Genomic DNA, 15,828 nt, shown 5'->3' with positions numbered 1-15,828 from the left:
TTCATAACCGTTATTTTTTATTATCTTGTAAATGGTAGGGAATAAAAATTTCAAATTTTGCAGTTATGTATAACTTTACACACCCTATTAAAATAGCTATCAAAATGGCAGTGTTGCCATTTAAGAAAATCAACGATGACGTCATATCTCTAAATTGGGACTCCCTGCGTATACATTTTTATTGTATGTCAAAAATGACAATTTGAAATACTAATCGACGGGTCTGAGCATTTTTCAAAAAATAATTAGTATTTGAATTATTGAATTTATTCCAAATTACAGATATAACTTTGTTATTTTTTATTATCTTGTAAACGGTAGAGAATAAAAATTTGATATTTTGCAGTTATGCATAACTTTACACACCCTATCAAAATAGCTATAAAATTGACAGTGTTGCCATTTAAGAAAATCGACGATGACATCATATCTCTAAATTGGGACACCCTGTATACATTATCATTGTATGTCAAAAAGGACTATTTGAAATACTAATCGACGGTTCTGAGCATTTTTCAAAAAAACCATTAGTATTTGAGATATTGAATTTATTCCTCTCTCTGTATATTTTTTATTCATACAATAGGGATGTTCACTAATTTTTAAATATAGTTAAATTCAATAGATTACAAGGTATATAAAAACGTAACAATCATAAAACTGTTTAAAAATGTATATTTTTTAAAATAAATGAGTTCATAATGTTGATTTTCTTGGAGGCTAGAAAAACGGTACCCTGCAGCGAGGCTACGGTCTGTGACGTCAGCAGTCGTAACGTCTTTGATCGACGACTAGTTTTGTATACTTATTTACTAAGTGTATTTGAATGTGCGCAGTTTTTTACGTATTTAATTATTAAAAATAAAGCCAAATAAGTGGTGTTTTGTTCCTGGGTGTGTAAATACATCAAAAAACAGTTCTGACAAGATTTTTATTACCGTTCCAGCCAATTTAAAACAGAAAAAGAAATGGTTTGTTGCAGCTAGAACTTAAAATAAATAACTTAAAGAACTAACTTAATAAAATAAACATTATAGAAGTTTTCCAGAGACTTTCGGCCCTTGGTAATAATGTAATTCTTCTTTCTGCATTAACATTTTTCAAAAATACTTATTATTAGTTTTCTCACGATTCGAAAAAAATAAATGAATTTAAATAGCATTGGACCAAGATTTTGCACCTACCCCCTTAAAGAGTAAATGAAAAAGTTTCGGGACCTCAAATTTGTATTCCTTAAACTGGGATATTCCTAAAAACGGGATTCTAATAATACATACAGTAAAAGTAAACCTTGAAAGAACTACATGTGGATGTAGGTATGACTTTATATTATATTAAAATCATTAATAATTTAGTGAAAAGATTGGTTGAAATGAAAATGTATAATACCCAAGTTCAAAAATATTTTTTACCTTGGAACAGTAGTCAACTCGAAATACGAAACAACCGAAATAAGATCTAGAGTTGAAAAGGACATAGCAACATTTAACAACATGCATGAGAAATATTTTCACCCATTGCGACATAATATCTCTCCCACTAAAAATGCGGCTGCTAAAATGTTATTATTTCCGGTCTTGCTATATGGCGCAGAGGCCTGGACAATAATGGAAACATTAATGAAAAAGCTAGAGGCATTCGAGATGTGGGTGTACCCACGTATCCTCAAAATATTCTGGGCGACCCACACCAACGTACAGGTATTGCGTCGAATGGGAAAACAAAAAAATCTCTTTTACAATTAAGAAACGAAATCTTCAATATTTCGGTCATATCATGAGGCATGATAAATATCGTATACTCCAACTGATAACGCAAGGTAAAATAGGGAGCAAACGCGGACCCGGAAAAAAAGACACTCATGACTTAAAAACTTACGCCAATGATTTGGACAAAAATCGATCGAGTTATTCAGAAACGCCTCAAATGAAATTAAAATTGCCATGATGATAGCCAACGTCCACAACGGACAAGGCACATGAAGAAGAATAAAAATATTTTTAATACACCTAACCAAGGTAAAGTAATAACCAGCCGATGTATATATACAATATGCATGCGTACAATGCATGCATACAACTTTCTCTATTTTTTTTTTTGTGGAGTATTAAGCATTTATTTGTTTAGCTTAAAGAAGACATGGAAAATTATATGGAATATACACTCAGTAAAGCTGTGGTAGATTTATTTTTTTACAAGATGCCAATAAATCATACACCATTGTTACATCTACACTACAGTCGGTAGTTTATACGAATCGGCTTTCTGAAAACCTTCTTCCATTTTATTTGTTTATTTTTGTAAAACCCAAAATATGTCCTTACAAACAGTCTATCCACTTTAAACTAAGCAAATTCACTATAAAACTCCACTTTAACCCTGATAAAACAAGAAGAGAACAAAATAAAATGACCTGAAACGTCAAACAGTAACACTATGAGAATGGCGCGCGCTTGGGGTATGCAACTAGTGACGTCAGGCCAATAGAGAAGCGTTCTTGAAATTTAAAATAATGCTAGATTTCTAATAAAGATTTTTTATAGAAAGGCTTTTTCAATTTTGTTGAAATTTTGGACAATTATTCCTAGGGTGTTTCTTAATCGTTTTACATGTTTGAAATGACTTTTTATTTTTTTGTGAACATCCCTATTTATTATGATTTTAACATTCCTATGCTATTATTAATCTGTTTTTGACTTTTCTCCCCACTATAAAACTTATAACCCTAAGCATATATAGAAAAGACCCAAGAAGTTGTTTGAGGACAAATTCGCCGGTTCAGAAGAAGAATGACACGCAACCGCAAAATTCTTAAGAAGAGCCAAAAAAACTATTTTTGATATCAAAATTATAACGTATGATCAAAATTAGCCATTCACCACACGGTGGTCAGGATCTCGAGATTTAAGCGTTTTTGGGGTGTGCTGCTTGTCTATGAAGTAACATAACTTTTTTCCTATTGTATATTTTGACCTAAAATTTTCCAAAAAACTTCATGAAATATATTTTATTGTTCTGTTGGTTAAAATTATAAACTAAAAAGTTTGTCACTCAACTTTTTTAAGTAAACATGAAACTAACGAAATATGATGACCAAATGTTTAAAAATTAACAACTCCTTTTGTAATGTGTTTAAACATTTTGGACAAATTTCATTGTTATCTACATACTTCAGAGATGACAGTAAAATTTTCAAAAGGAAATATTTACAGCGACCAAAGATACAGCGAGGTAAATTTGAAAAATCATCAAAATTGATTTTTTGTATAAAAATTGATTTTTGAACATGTTCCACCACCTCTAAATAAAAATAAACTTCATATTCGGATTCAGCGACCTCGAAAACATAAAAAATAGACCAAAATTGGTCATTCACCTTAAATTTGATTTTCGTGGTCGGCGTGACGGTTGATGCCGCTCGCCTAATATATGGATAGAAAAATATTATTTTTATTGTATTCCTATGAGAATTCGAGAATCTGGTCACGTTTGGAGCGCTCTAAAACTAGATACCTAATAAATAAAATTAAACAATTTTATAGTGAAAATTGTTCATTGAAATATCCTCTACAAAATCGCTATGATGTTATTTTATTGTGAATTTATTGTGTTATAACCTCCAAAAGGAAACTTCTTACAAAATTTTCTCTTATTTTTGTTTATAACTTTTTTGTTAGTCACTTGACGATAACAAGTAATAGATATAAAATTGTAGAAAATTTAATTTGCTACATTTTATGTGTCATTAAATTTTCTGTAGGATTGCTAGTTTAGGAGATACAGCGCGAAAGCCCTTTGCACCCCTTTTTCCAAGATGGCGACCGGGGGACAAGGGCGGCGACCCCAAAAACTTGAACTTAAGCTTCTACTAAATCCCCCTACACATTAAAAAAATAAAATTGACTTCTCCAAGAAATGCAACCCTAAATGTAACATTTCAATGAACTATGTAGGGAAAACAGGAGAACGAAAGAAGAGAGTAAGACATAATAATAAAAAAAGTATTAAGAAATTTATTTTACAATCTTAAATAAATTATCTAGACTATATACAATTTAATATACAAGGCATAGCTATTATAACAACTTCAAGAATCCCATTTTGATGACTTTTTTTCAAAATGTTCTGTACCATCTTCTTTTACTGCTCCATAATATCCCATTCCTTCATATTTGCTCCTCATATATGCAATATATCCAGCACAGCCTGCTATAGCCACCAATCCTATTCCCATTATAACAGCATTCTAAAATTAAAATACAGTTTAGATATGTTCTGAAGCTGTTTTCTTGTGGCATGTTTAAGTTAAATATTCTTTACAGTTGAGTCCATGGTTCTTTACCCGTGCGTCATTAATACCTGGCGAGATAAAACTCATACCTTTTATCTAGCAACGTTGTCTTCCACGCATGAAACTAAAGACAAACCAGCTACCGCTTGATATTAAGTAAAGACACGTGTTATCTGTATAAACGCTCTAGACTCGGTACATCGAAAAGAGGTGGTAGGTACAAAAAGATGCTTGGGGACGTTTTCAGATTTTAAGTACAATTTGTGACATTTCTGGTTTGTTTACTTGTGTGTACAGTTTGTTACATTTTTTTGTTCTGTTTTGCATTTAAGAGTTATTTATATTACACAAACAGTTGTCACAATTAATTTTATATTGGAGTTTGAAATTTTATGGTAAGTGTATTTTAGCTTGGTATTCATTTATATACAAAGTTAACCTTATTCACACAGTTAAGGAATGGTTTTAAGTTTCTGAAAAAGTGAAAGAAATCACAAAAAGAGAATATTTTATTGAACTGAATTATATTTTTTATAAATTGTTTATTTATTTATTAATCACTAATGATATTAAAATAATTTAGTAAGCTACTTCAAATGTAGCTGTAATTCTGTACAAAAATGTTAAAGCAAAACTATCATTTTACATTCTATTTATTTGATAACGTCTAATTTTATAATATAATCCGTCATCGGAGCAGTAGCCACTTCCTGTAACTTGCTGTTATCGCAACAGCACTTGTTGTTAACGATGACGAACGTGTAAAGAACCATGGACTCAACTGTAAATGGGATTGACAATTGAGTGCGATGAAAATTACAGTTTATAATTATTGTTTTAACGCTTCGTTTTCTACTCCGGAAAATATTGTTTTAAATTAGGGAATTGTTATTATAACCTACAGTTGTTGAGGGAGTCGAAGTTGAAATGTCAAAACAATTATAAAATGTAACTATCATTACGATCACTTGTGGCTTAATCCCACATTGTTTAGATACTAAATACTACTACTAAATAGACACAACTAAAATTAGAATGTTTAACCTGTGTTGGTACAGATCTTATCTAATAATATTTTTTGTGAAATTTCATCTTATTTGATTTATTCTAAATGGGATATAAGCTACAATTTAACTTAACAAATGATTTTATTGACATTTCGACTTCCACTTACGACGTCGTTATCAAAATACAAAATATTACTAAATTAAACAAAAATGTTGTTGCTTAGTAAAAAAATTCTTTTAATAATTTAATTTGATCTGACTCATTCATAACTGCAATTCAGAGATATATTATACATTTTAAAGTAGTAGACTTTAAAATGATATTGCCAATATTTATGAGTTACGTTTCTGGGACGACTTTATTGAAATATAGTTCATTCGATTACATGAAATCAACCTTAGAACACCGTAAAAGAGAGAACAGAGGAACGAATGAAAGGCAAAAAAACAGAGGAATGATTAGAAATCCACTGAGTAGCAAGAATCTAAGTAAGAGCAAAAAGATGAATCTACATAACACCTGTTGTTACATATGGGATGGAAATAACAATTAAAAAGAAAGAGGAAGATAGCCTTCTGAAATTAAAAAGAAAAATAATGAGTTAATGAGAATGATACTGGACCACAATGTAACAAAAGAAGAGAGGGAGAAAGAAAAATGACAACAAATGCCGAAATTGAAGAATTAAAAGGAGAAAATATAGTCAAATACATAAAATCTCTTCGCTTAGAATGAATAGGACAAATACAGAGACGCCCACAGTCAGATAGGTTGAAAAGGATAACTAACTGGACACCACTATGGCCCAGGGGTAGAGGAAGGCTTAGAAGAAGATATAAGAACAATACAATGCATTGTTAAAGACTTTGAAAGTTCAGTGCAAGGACAGGAAGAAATAGAAAAGAGTCACAACAGCAGCAAAGACACACAACATAAATGACATAGACCATCCACCTCACCCAAGAATAGGATTTTGAACGCCAAAGTGTTACCTATAACACCTAGGGATTGCAATGCTTCATCCTTTCAGGACGGTTGACCAATATATCTGACAGAAAAAAATTGCCAAATGGACTACAGATCTATATATCTGCCACTATACTCATCAGTCCCTTGAAACCAGTGTATGATTAATCAGCCAAAGTTTAAAAATGAAACTAGCAGGTAGATGACTAGCAGATATATCGTGACTTGATAATCTGCCACACAGATCATAGACCTAAATAAGTCCTTAATTTTTTAATTCTGACAGATATATGTTCTGTTCATCCACAAGGCGGGCTAAAAACTGTCATCTGTGTGACACTGTAAGGGCAAATACGTACCACCCTGAAAAAGTTAATGAATGAATGAATAAAATATTTAAATGCCAAAAATCATAAAGACCTATGCTCTACATCAATTAAACAAATAATGAAAGTAAAAGAGTATCAATCAAGCTGATTAAAAAGAGGATATGATACAATTCTATACTTTATTTCACGTTTAGAATAGAACATTGGGCTTATGGAGATCAGTGTTGCCAAAACTCTCGCGCATGTGCTGCTACTAGACTGTCGATATATGATTCATTCAAATCAGAGCCGTATTCAGCACTGTGTAGTTGTAGTTAACTTTATTTCACTAATAAACAGATACGTATAGTTGAATACAAAATAATGCATTATAAATACTTGTTTCTTTAATAGACAGATATAGGTATGTAATTATTATGGTCTGATAAAAAAGTTAAAATTTACTACTGTTTAACATTACAGGTTTATGAAAGCTTTAGATAATATGTACCTAACTAAAAGACTAAAAAGCTTTAATTTTATTTCCATGTAAATAATAACAACAATTACTTTCATAAAATTTTTTCCTTGTATACAGGCTGAGTCACCACTAAAGGGACGGAAGATTACAGAGAAAGAGTAAAAAATTTGATTTTTTTTTTAAATTATTAGTTTGTAAGTTGATAAAAGCTACATTTTAAAATTATTTTGAAATAAATAAGGTGTTCCAATAAATTGCGACGTATCAAAAATATATTTTTTCTTCTTAGTCTTCTTCTTCTTTCACTTTATAAGCAATCCTGCTTGTTCATTGGCTGATTCATGATGTTCATTGATACCTCTATGGAAGGTTGTCACTTTATCTTTTGCGCGATCAGCCGATAATTCTACCGATTTGTGATTTTTATTTACTGATTACTTACATTTACATTATTTACCATAGCTGGTGTTATAGACGCAAAAGCGTTCGAAATTCTTAATTTCATATTATCTGGAGTAGTAAGTGGTGGAGCTTATACAATATTTTTCATATGACCAATTTAAAAAAATCCATCGTGGTCAATTCTGATGACCTAGGTGGCCAATTATATGGATCGCCTTTAACTATTCATTTATTTATAAATTTGCTGTTGAGGTAGTTCCTAACATCACGTGAAAATGAGCAGGAGCTCTGTCCAATTGGAGCCACATTTCTGATCACACAAGTGGAAGGTTTTCAAGAAGGATCCAAAAACCTCAATTTAAGAAATTTAAAAAAATTGTTTCATTGAGATTTCTATTGTTTCATTGAGATTGCGATTAATTAATATACATGGTGTTCTATTTAAAATTGGCCACATATTACAAATTGAATAATCCAGTACTTAATGAAACTGTAAATTTTGAACACCCTGTAAATAAATGTTTATTAATCAATCGTGGAATACATTCAACCAATATTTAGATGAAAGACTAAATTTGTTCTTCTTTTAAAACTTTACATTTTAAGAAAAGTTGACATAACTCTCTGTACATAGCTATTATAGCTATAATAGGGAAGCCTTATAAATCTATACCTTATTTTCTTGCGAACAATTAGAAAATACAATAAAATATAGGGTGCCCCATAAGAAAAAAAAAAACTTTGATATGCGGCAAATTATTGCGGCATTATTATTATATTTCAAAACAATTTTTAAATTTAAATTTTATCAACTTACAAGCTATTAATATAAAAAAATTTAAAGCACTCGGGGCAGTGCCAAGAGAAGGGAAAACTTTCATGTCTGTGGAAAATACAAATACAACCCTGAATCTTGCTTGTCTTTGTTTTGGCATCACCACTCTTCTATCATTCATTAGAAATACATGGCCCTATCTCCTCAATGTTCTATTCGTAACTTGAAATGCTCTATATAATATGGTACCTATATAAGAAGTTTGAAAAAAGGCTAAATGGAGCAGATTTACTGGCCAATGGACACACAAATACACATTTTAGGATGGTTTACCACCAAACTTTAATGCCAACCTAGAAAATTATTAAATAAAGTTTTCCAAGGGTGGATAAGAAGAGGGGGTACGATAAACTATTTTTATAGATATCTCAAAACTATTGTGTGCAAGACATCTAGAATTTACAGAATCTTAAAAATAAAATGCTGATCTCAATTTATTGAATTTTTAATTTATTTATTTATACGGGCAAGCCCAATTCGGTAATACATTAATAAGATATTGATAATTACAGTGTTATATATAAGAATAAAATGAGAGAGTACAAAACATTTAAAAAGACATGACAAAGTAAAATAATTACAAAACATTAATTACTAACAAATAACAAGGTTATGACATTGCTAAATATTTAATTTGGTTAAATGGTTCTTAAAAACATCAACAGAGTTACCAAAAAGTAAAAAGTCACCTAGGGAGTTAGCAAGTCTTAGTGTTCTAGGAACAAAAGTAAAATATGAGTAATTATATCTATGAAAAGAAATATGAAAGGTTTGAATTTGTCTTGTTGATCGTGGTGGAACAAACAACAATATTTTAGCAAGGAGTTCAGGGCAGTAATATATGCCATTGATAATATTAAACAATACTGTAAGATCTTTACGCTTCCTACGGACATCCAGAGAAGAGATATTCAAAAATCGTTCCATATCTGTATAATTATAATTGATGTGTTTTTTGAACCCAATATATCTAAGAAAATTATGTTGAACACTATCAAGTTTGTTCTTGAGGTGTAAATAATGTGGGGACCAAACTGGAGAACAGTAGTCAAGGTGCGTCCTGACTAAAGAACAATAGAGCATTTTAATAGCGAACACGTTCGTGAAATCACGAGTTGTCCTTTTAACAAAGCCAAGCATTTTCATGGATCTTTGAGTAATATTGTTGATGTGATGGTTAAAGCTCAGAGAGGAATCAAGAACAACACCTAAATCTTTAACTGAGTCTACCGTATCCAATAATTGATCATTTATGGTATAATTAAATACTGATAAATGATGATTCCGACAAAACCGGATAATGTGACACTTGTTGACATTCAAATCCATCCCATTATCAAGACACCAGTTGGCTAAATTATCTAAATCTGATTGCAATGATATTGCATCATCTTGATTATTAATGATTTGATAACATTTAAGATCATCAGCGAATAAGAGAGCAGAAGTGTTAGAGAAGCAGGTGACGATGTCGTTAATATACAGGTTAAACAAAAGTGGACCCAAATGAGAGCCCTGAGGTACACCAGAGGTTACTAGAAAAGTGTTGGAGTAATGATGATTAACCCTAACCTGCTGTGTTCTATTTGTTAGGTAACTGCCCAACCACTTCAACACAGAACCTTCTATGCCATATAATTTGAGCTTATGTAACAAAAGATCATGGTTCACCCTATCAAAAGCCTTGGAGAAGTCAGTATACACTGAATCAATCTGCAACCCCCTCTCCAAAGCTTCAGACAAGGTATCAACATAAAGCAACAAACTAAGTTCTGCTGATTTACCACAAGAAAATCCGAACTGTTGAGAATTTAGTATCCAAGAGCAGTCATAATTAAGGTAATCAGTAACAATACTCTCAAATACCTTGGGAATTGTGCCGAGAATAGAAATAGGAAGATAATTCGTTATGTCAGCTTTATTACCTGCTTTGTAAATTGGAGTGACATAGGATAGTTTCCAAAAGTCAGGAAATTCCCCCAACTGAAGGGATTTATTAAAAATATGATAAAGCGGCCGAGACAGAATAAAAGAGAATCGTTTAAGAAAAATGGGAGAAATACCATCTGGCCCAGGTCCTTTATTGACATTAAGAGTTGAAAGTTTTTCGTATATTTTTGAAATTGGTATAATATAGGAAGATACACAGACCTTAGACTGTATTAAATTGTCATTATGCTTAAGAGTTTTATTACTAAAAACTGAAGAGAAATGGCTAGCAAATAAATTTGCAATATCGTTGCCATTAGAGGCTAGTGTATTGTTGAGTGACATTGAGACAGGCATACTATTATTTTCTTTCTTACTGTTTACAAATTTCCAAAAAATTTTTGGATTAGCTTGGATCAAAATCTCAGTTGAATGATATAATTAGCATAACAATTTTTTGATAAAATTTTGCACTGAGCTCTAAGTTGACTAAAACCCGCATAATTCTCAGGAGACCTGTTACTCTTGTAAATTAAATGGGCAGTCTTTTTGTCACGTATTAATTGTGTAAGTTCACTAGAATACCAACCAGGAAATTTCTTTGTACAAACTTTTTTCAATGGAACATACATATTAAGCACACAGTAAAGAATATCATAGAAAGTACCTATCATCTCGGAAAGTTCTTTATCACTTATAAGACTGTCCCAATCAATTGCTTCTAAGTATTGATAAATGCAAGGAAGATTAGCTTTATGAAAATCATAGTAGTATTCACCATCACCTGCAGTAGTGTTTTGATCAAAGTGTAGCTGTAAGATAGTTTCAAGTGGAGGATGATATAAGTCTGGAGGAATCAATATATCAACTGCCGAGGTTATCACAAGCTCTTCTGATGAGAGAACAAGGTCTAAAATAGCGCCTCTAGAATTGACAATGTTATTTGATTGGAATAGATTATGAAGAGCACACATATTTGAGATAACACCAATCACCTCCGTTTCTGCAAACGATGTATTAGGTTTAGCAGTTGCCGATGAGCAAAAGTCTTCAAGTTCCCAATCAGCTGATGGCAGGTTGTAGTCACCAAAGAGGTATAATTTAGAATTTGAATATTGTTCACCTATACTAATAAGCTGATCGAAGTGCACTTGGTACTTGTTAGGTGTAGACTTTGGTGGAATATACAATGCTCCCAAGATAAACTTACCACACAAGTGAACAAAAAGTTGCTCAATGGAGGAATCTGACGGAATAATTTTTACGGAAAATTTCTTCTTAGTGGCTATTAAGACTCCTCCTCCTCTTACAAATTTGCTAGATTCAGGTGTACGATCTTGTCTGAAAATGTTGTAATTTGTCAATCCAAGTTCAGCATCATTGAAATCGGCAGTAAGTCAAGTTTCTGTAAAAATGATTACATCGTAGACACAGTTTGACACATTAATACTTAAATCAGTTAATTTGGTACGGAGTCCTCTAACGTTTTGGTAATAAAGATGAACGACAAATAAGCAAAAGAGAAATTTTATTCGAGCTCTTTATAATACCTCTCTTGGTAGCAAATAGCAATTTGTTCCTGCTAATTATTTTAGCGTGAAAAATGATCTTGTCATAAACTTTTACAATAACTTTATCACAAATCAGGATAATGTAGGTTTAACCCTTTCAACTCTGCTTTAATAATTCCAATCTCAGCTCCTGTGCCAGCAGAAATAATTTTGTTTGAATACTTATGTGCCATGGACACACTCACACATTCACTACACTATATAATATATATTCGTATGAACTTTACACATTGCTAAAACATACAATAAATTGTAAGAATATAAATGGAAACATTAAAGGTGGATATTGCTACCGTGGAGCCATTCCATTGCCTCAGGAGTTAGTTCATGGATTTCGATTAAGCTTCCTTCGAATCGTGTGGCTGGACATTCTTGTGTAATGTGGTGGACTGTTTGTTCGGCAGCATTGCATTTGTCACATAGCAGGCTGTCTGCGATGCCCCATTAATTAAGTGATTTATTGCACACTCCATGACCTGCCCTGATTCGGTTCAGATTACACCATTCTCGGCGCGGAAGAGAGAAACCGTTGAGTTTGACTGGGATTTCCTATTAGGTGTGCATTGTTCACTTCTTCGTTCCATTCGCTTATCCAATGCTCATCGATTGTGAAATTGTTTGGAAGATTTTTTGCTGTTCTTGTTGGCGGGTTTCGAGATCTCAGCCACAATTGGCCCTGGTTTAACTGACCTATGTCAGTATTTATTGGAATGAGGGATTCGTTTGACATTTCTGGTATTGTGATTTAAGGGCAGCTAACCATCGTGTTTTGGTTGGTGCAATATTGCTTAGAACTGGAAGCCACTGAGTTGGTGTGCTTTTAATGGTCCCCGTAATATACCTCATTGTCTGATTTAGTTGTGCGTCTAGGACGTTAGTATGGTGACTGTTTAGCCAGACTGGAGCAAAATATTCGGCTGTTGAATAGACTAATGCAAGAGCGCTTGTCCTGATTGTGTCTGCATTGGCTCCCCAAGAGGTGTTTGCAAGCTTGTGAATGATATTATTGCGAGTTTTTACTTTAGCTGCAGTTTTATGTAAGTGTTCCTTGAAAGTTAGAGTACGATCCAGTATTACACCGAGATATTTTGGATTTGGGTTATGTTTTAGGGTAACCCCTTCGCTCTCTATGTTTAGTCTGTAGTTCACTTCCCGGTTATTTAGATGGAAGGCAGTAACTTCTGTCTTTGTGAGATTTGGCTGAAGGCCCCATTTTTTAAAATGTGTGTTAATAGCATTTAGGTCGCTTTCTAGGATAGCTTGGGCGTTCTCGATGTTTCTTTCTTGTATGCCTAAAGCCATGTCATCTGCATAAATAAATTTGCGTGAGATTGTAGTGGGAGCGTCTGAGGTGTAAATGTTGAACAGGAGCGGCGATAGAACCGATCCTTGGGGTAACCCATTCTGTAAACTTCTGTATTTACTAGTTTTCCTATTAACGCTAACTTGGAATAATATGTCACACTGCATTTGATTTATTAGCTTATTAAATGATTGGCATGGTACCATATCTGGTACAATTTAAGTAGTAGTCCTTCTTTCCACACCGTGTCGTAAGCACAAGTCAGAAGAGTTAGTTGTTGGGATATTAGGGCCTGTGTCCAGTTTTCTGAGCAGGTTCCAGGCAGTGCGACTACTATGTGTGAAGTTAAGGTTTTCGAGAGTTTCCCTCCACCTGGTAGTTCTTGTAGAATTTAGAGACTCTAGAAGTTGTTCACCTAGGTCTGGGTCTCTGGTTTGCTCATATTGATCATACAGGTCTTTGCATTCTTCGGTCCAGCATGGGATGTAGGATTTGGTTAGGCCACGTGGAACATGTTTTTTAGCACAGCTAATTATAAGTTTGGCGAATCTTTCGTAGTTTTCTACCTTAGGCTCAATATATCTTATATCTTTCTCCAATTGTGCTTGGTACTTATCCCAGTTTGCCTTACGAAAGTTCCATCTAGGCAGAGGAATTGAGTTTATAATGGGAATAGTGATGCCCATAATTGTTATCACCAGCCTATGCTGCGATTTTGGGAAATGATCAAGAACTTCTCTCTTATGGCAGTCATCTTTGGTGGATATAAATGTAAGATCTGGGTTGTAGCCTTTTTGCCATCTAGCAGAAAAAAAGGTAGGCTTCTGTTTTGCATCGTGCAGAAGTCTAAGATGCTTGAGCTCCGCCCATTCAATCACTTGTTCGCCTTGGAGGTTGCACTGGTTATAGCCCCATATAGTGTGATGACTATTGAAGTCTCCCGTATATATTGATGGATGCAGGAATGAGGGAAGCACTTCTGGTGGCCATATTGCGTTTGGTGGTTTATATATATTAACTATTGTTATCTTGTCTATTACGGTTGCCAGTATGAAGAGTTCTTGAGATGAGTAAGAATGTACGGTGCTAACATTTTTTATATCTGTTCTACAATAGGTAGCAATTCCATATTGTGGGTGATTAAGTGAGGCTACCAATCTATATCCTGGAATTTGACCTTGGTTGTTCAGTTGTAAGTCATCAGCAGTGTGTGTTTCCTGAACTGTGGCTATGTTTTGCAAGGAGCTTGCTGATGTATTCGCTCTTGCTTCTGCTAATACCTTCAATGTTTATTTGGCATACTCGGATTGTTGGTCCAATTGTCAGATGATTCTGACAAGAACCGTTTTTTGTTTGTTGCATGGTTGTACTGCAATGTGTTCGCCAGGAGATCTGAATGATGGTCTGGCGGTTCGATGTTGCTGCTCATTTAGCGTTACCCAGGGTGCACCACAAGAAGGCGAGACAGCTTTGCACCCCATCCACTACACTAATCTATAGTCATATTTGAAAGCACATATGTGTCACCAGAGCTGAGAGGGTATTTTTAATTAAATGGATTACTAATTGGCAATTCAAAAAAATAGCATCTACCACATAAAATTACACAGACTGTTTAGTGTTCGATTAGATATACCACAATGAAGGAAGTGCTAAAATCGGCAACATTGTACACTAAAATGAGTTGCCTTGAGACATGTTAACAATAGACCAGGCTAGTTATATGCCACTCAATGCATTGGGGTGTAACGCTAATATCAAGTACGGTGATCTAGCTATCTTTGCCTGTCGTATGAGTGTGAGCGTATCTACCAAGATGTGGGAGTAATGGAACGACAGTGACACAGAGGCGGCAGCCATCATATGCTAGAGAGAGAAAGCTAAGCGCTGGTAGAGAGAGATAGATAGATAGACCACTGACCTGAACTGCTCTGCGTTACGCTTTTTTCAGAGCTGGCCTAATCTATTGGTTATTATATCTATGGTTGCATTGCCATTGTACAGTGACGAATGACTAAATTAATTGGCATGAAGTTAGGTGGGTAGCGATGAAGCAGTGTAGCCTGTACGTAAGAGTCTGTCACACATGTCTTAAAGCAACATTTTCTCTTTTATCCTTTTTCTGAGTAGTTAGACAGGAGGACAAAATATAACAAGAAATAAAAATATACATAAAATGTTTTCATGCAGTATCTACAACTGCTATATAATTCTATATAGGCTACAAATTGTATTTCTAAAAAATTATTTGTTTCGATACCTGTCAAAATTGTTTAATAAACTATATCTAAAATTTGCAAATGTAATAAAATGTTTGTAACATTTTATTACCCATTTTATTTTCCTACAAGCAAGATTTGGCTATTGGTTTCTCCTTATTAGGATTTTCAGAATTGACAAGCTAAATAAGTAAACTAAAAGCAAAACAAAAAAAAGTAAACCAAAAGTAGAAAGTATTAAAAAACGAAATAGTTAAGACTAACTATGAATTAAATAAAATCAAAATCTGATACAATACTCCTTGGAATATTTCATGAATGCTTACAGGTTTTGTATATAATTCAAAGTTTACTGCTCGGAATAATGTGGTTGTTCTAACAGATCTTAAGCCATCTCCAGGAGCTGGGTTTTTTTCAGACATACTAGAATTTAAATAATAATAATAAATGTAAAGATTCAACAATTTAGAACATAACCCTATTTTTTTCATCAATTATGAACGATGAAGTATGAA

At 33.2% G+C, this 15,828-nt stretch overlaps 1 protein-coding gene across 1 annotated transcript; it reads right to left on the bottom strand.

Moving 5' to 3' along the window:
• Window positions 1–3,999: 3,999 nt before the first annotated feature.
• LOC126882232 (small integral membrane protein 8) lies at window positions 4,000–15,828 on the bottom strand. Its single transcript, XM_050647053.1, has 2 exons — window positions 15,640–15,828; window positions 4,000–4,246 (listed from the first exon to the last, which is right to left on the bottom strand). The coding sequence occupies exons 1-2, from the start codon at window positions 15,802–15,804 to the stop codon at window positions 4,088–4,090; spliced, it is 324 nt and encodes a 107-aa protein (XP_050503010.1). The 5' UTR covers window positions 15,805–15,828; the 3' UTR covers window positions 4,000–4,087.

The sequence above is a fragment of the Diabrotica virgifera genome, chromosome 3 (genome assembly GCF_917563875.1).
Source record: "Diabrotica virgifera virgifera chromosome 3, PGI_DIABVI_V3a".
Taxonomy (NCBI): domain Eukaryota; kingdom Metazoa; phylum Arthropoda; class Insecta; order Coleoptera; family Chrysomelidae; genus Diabrotica; species Diabrotica virgifera.
Note: the sequence above shows the minus strand (reverse complement) of the source record. Positions and strands in the feature narration are given on the sequence as shown.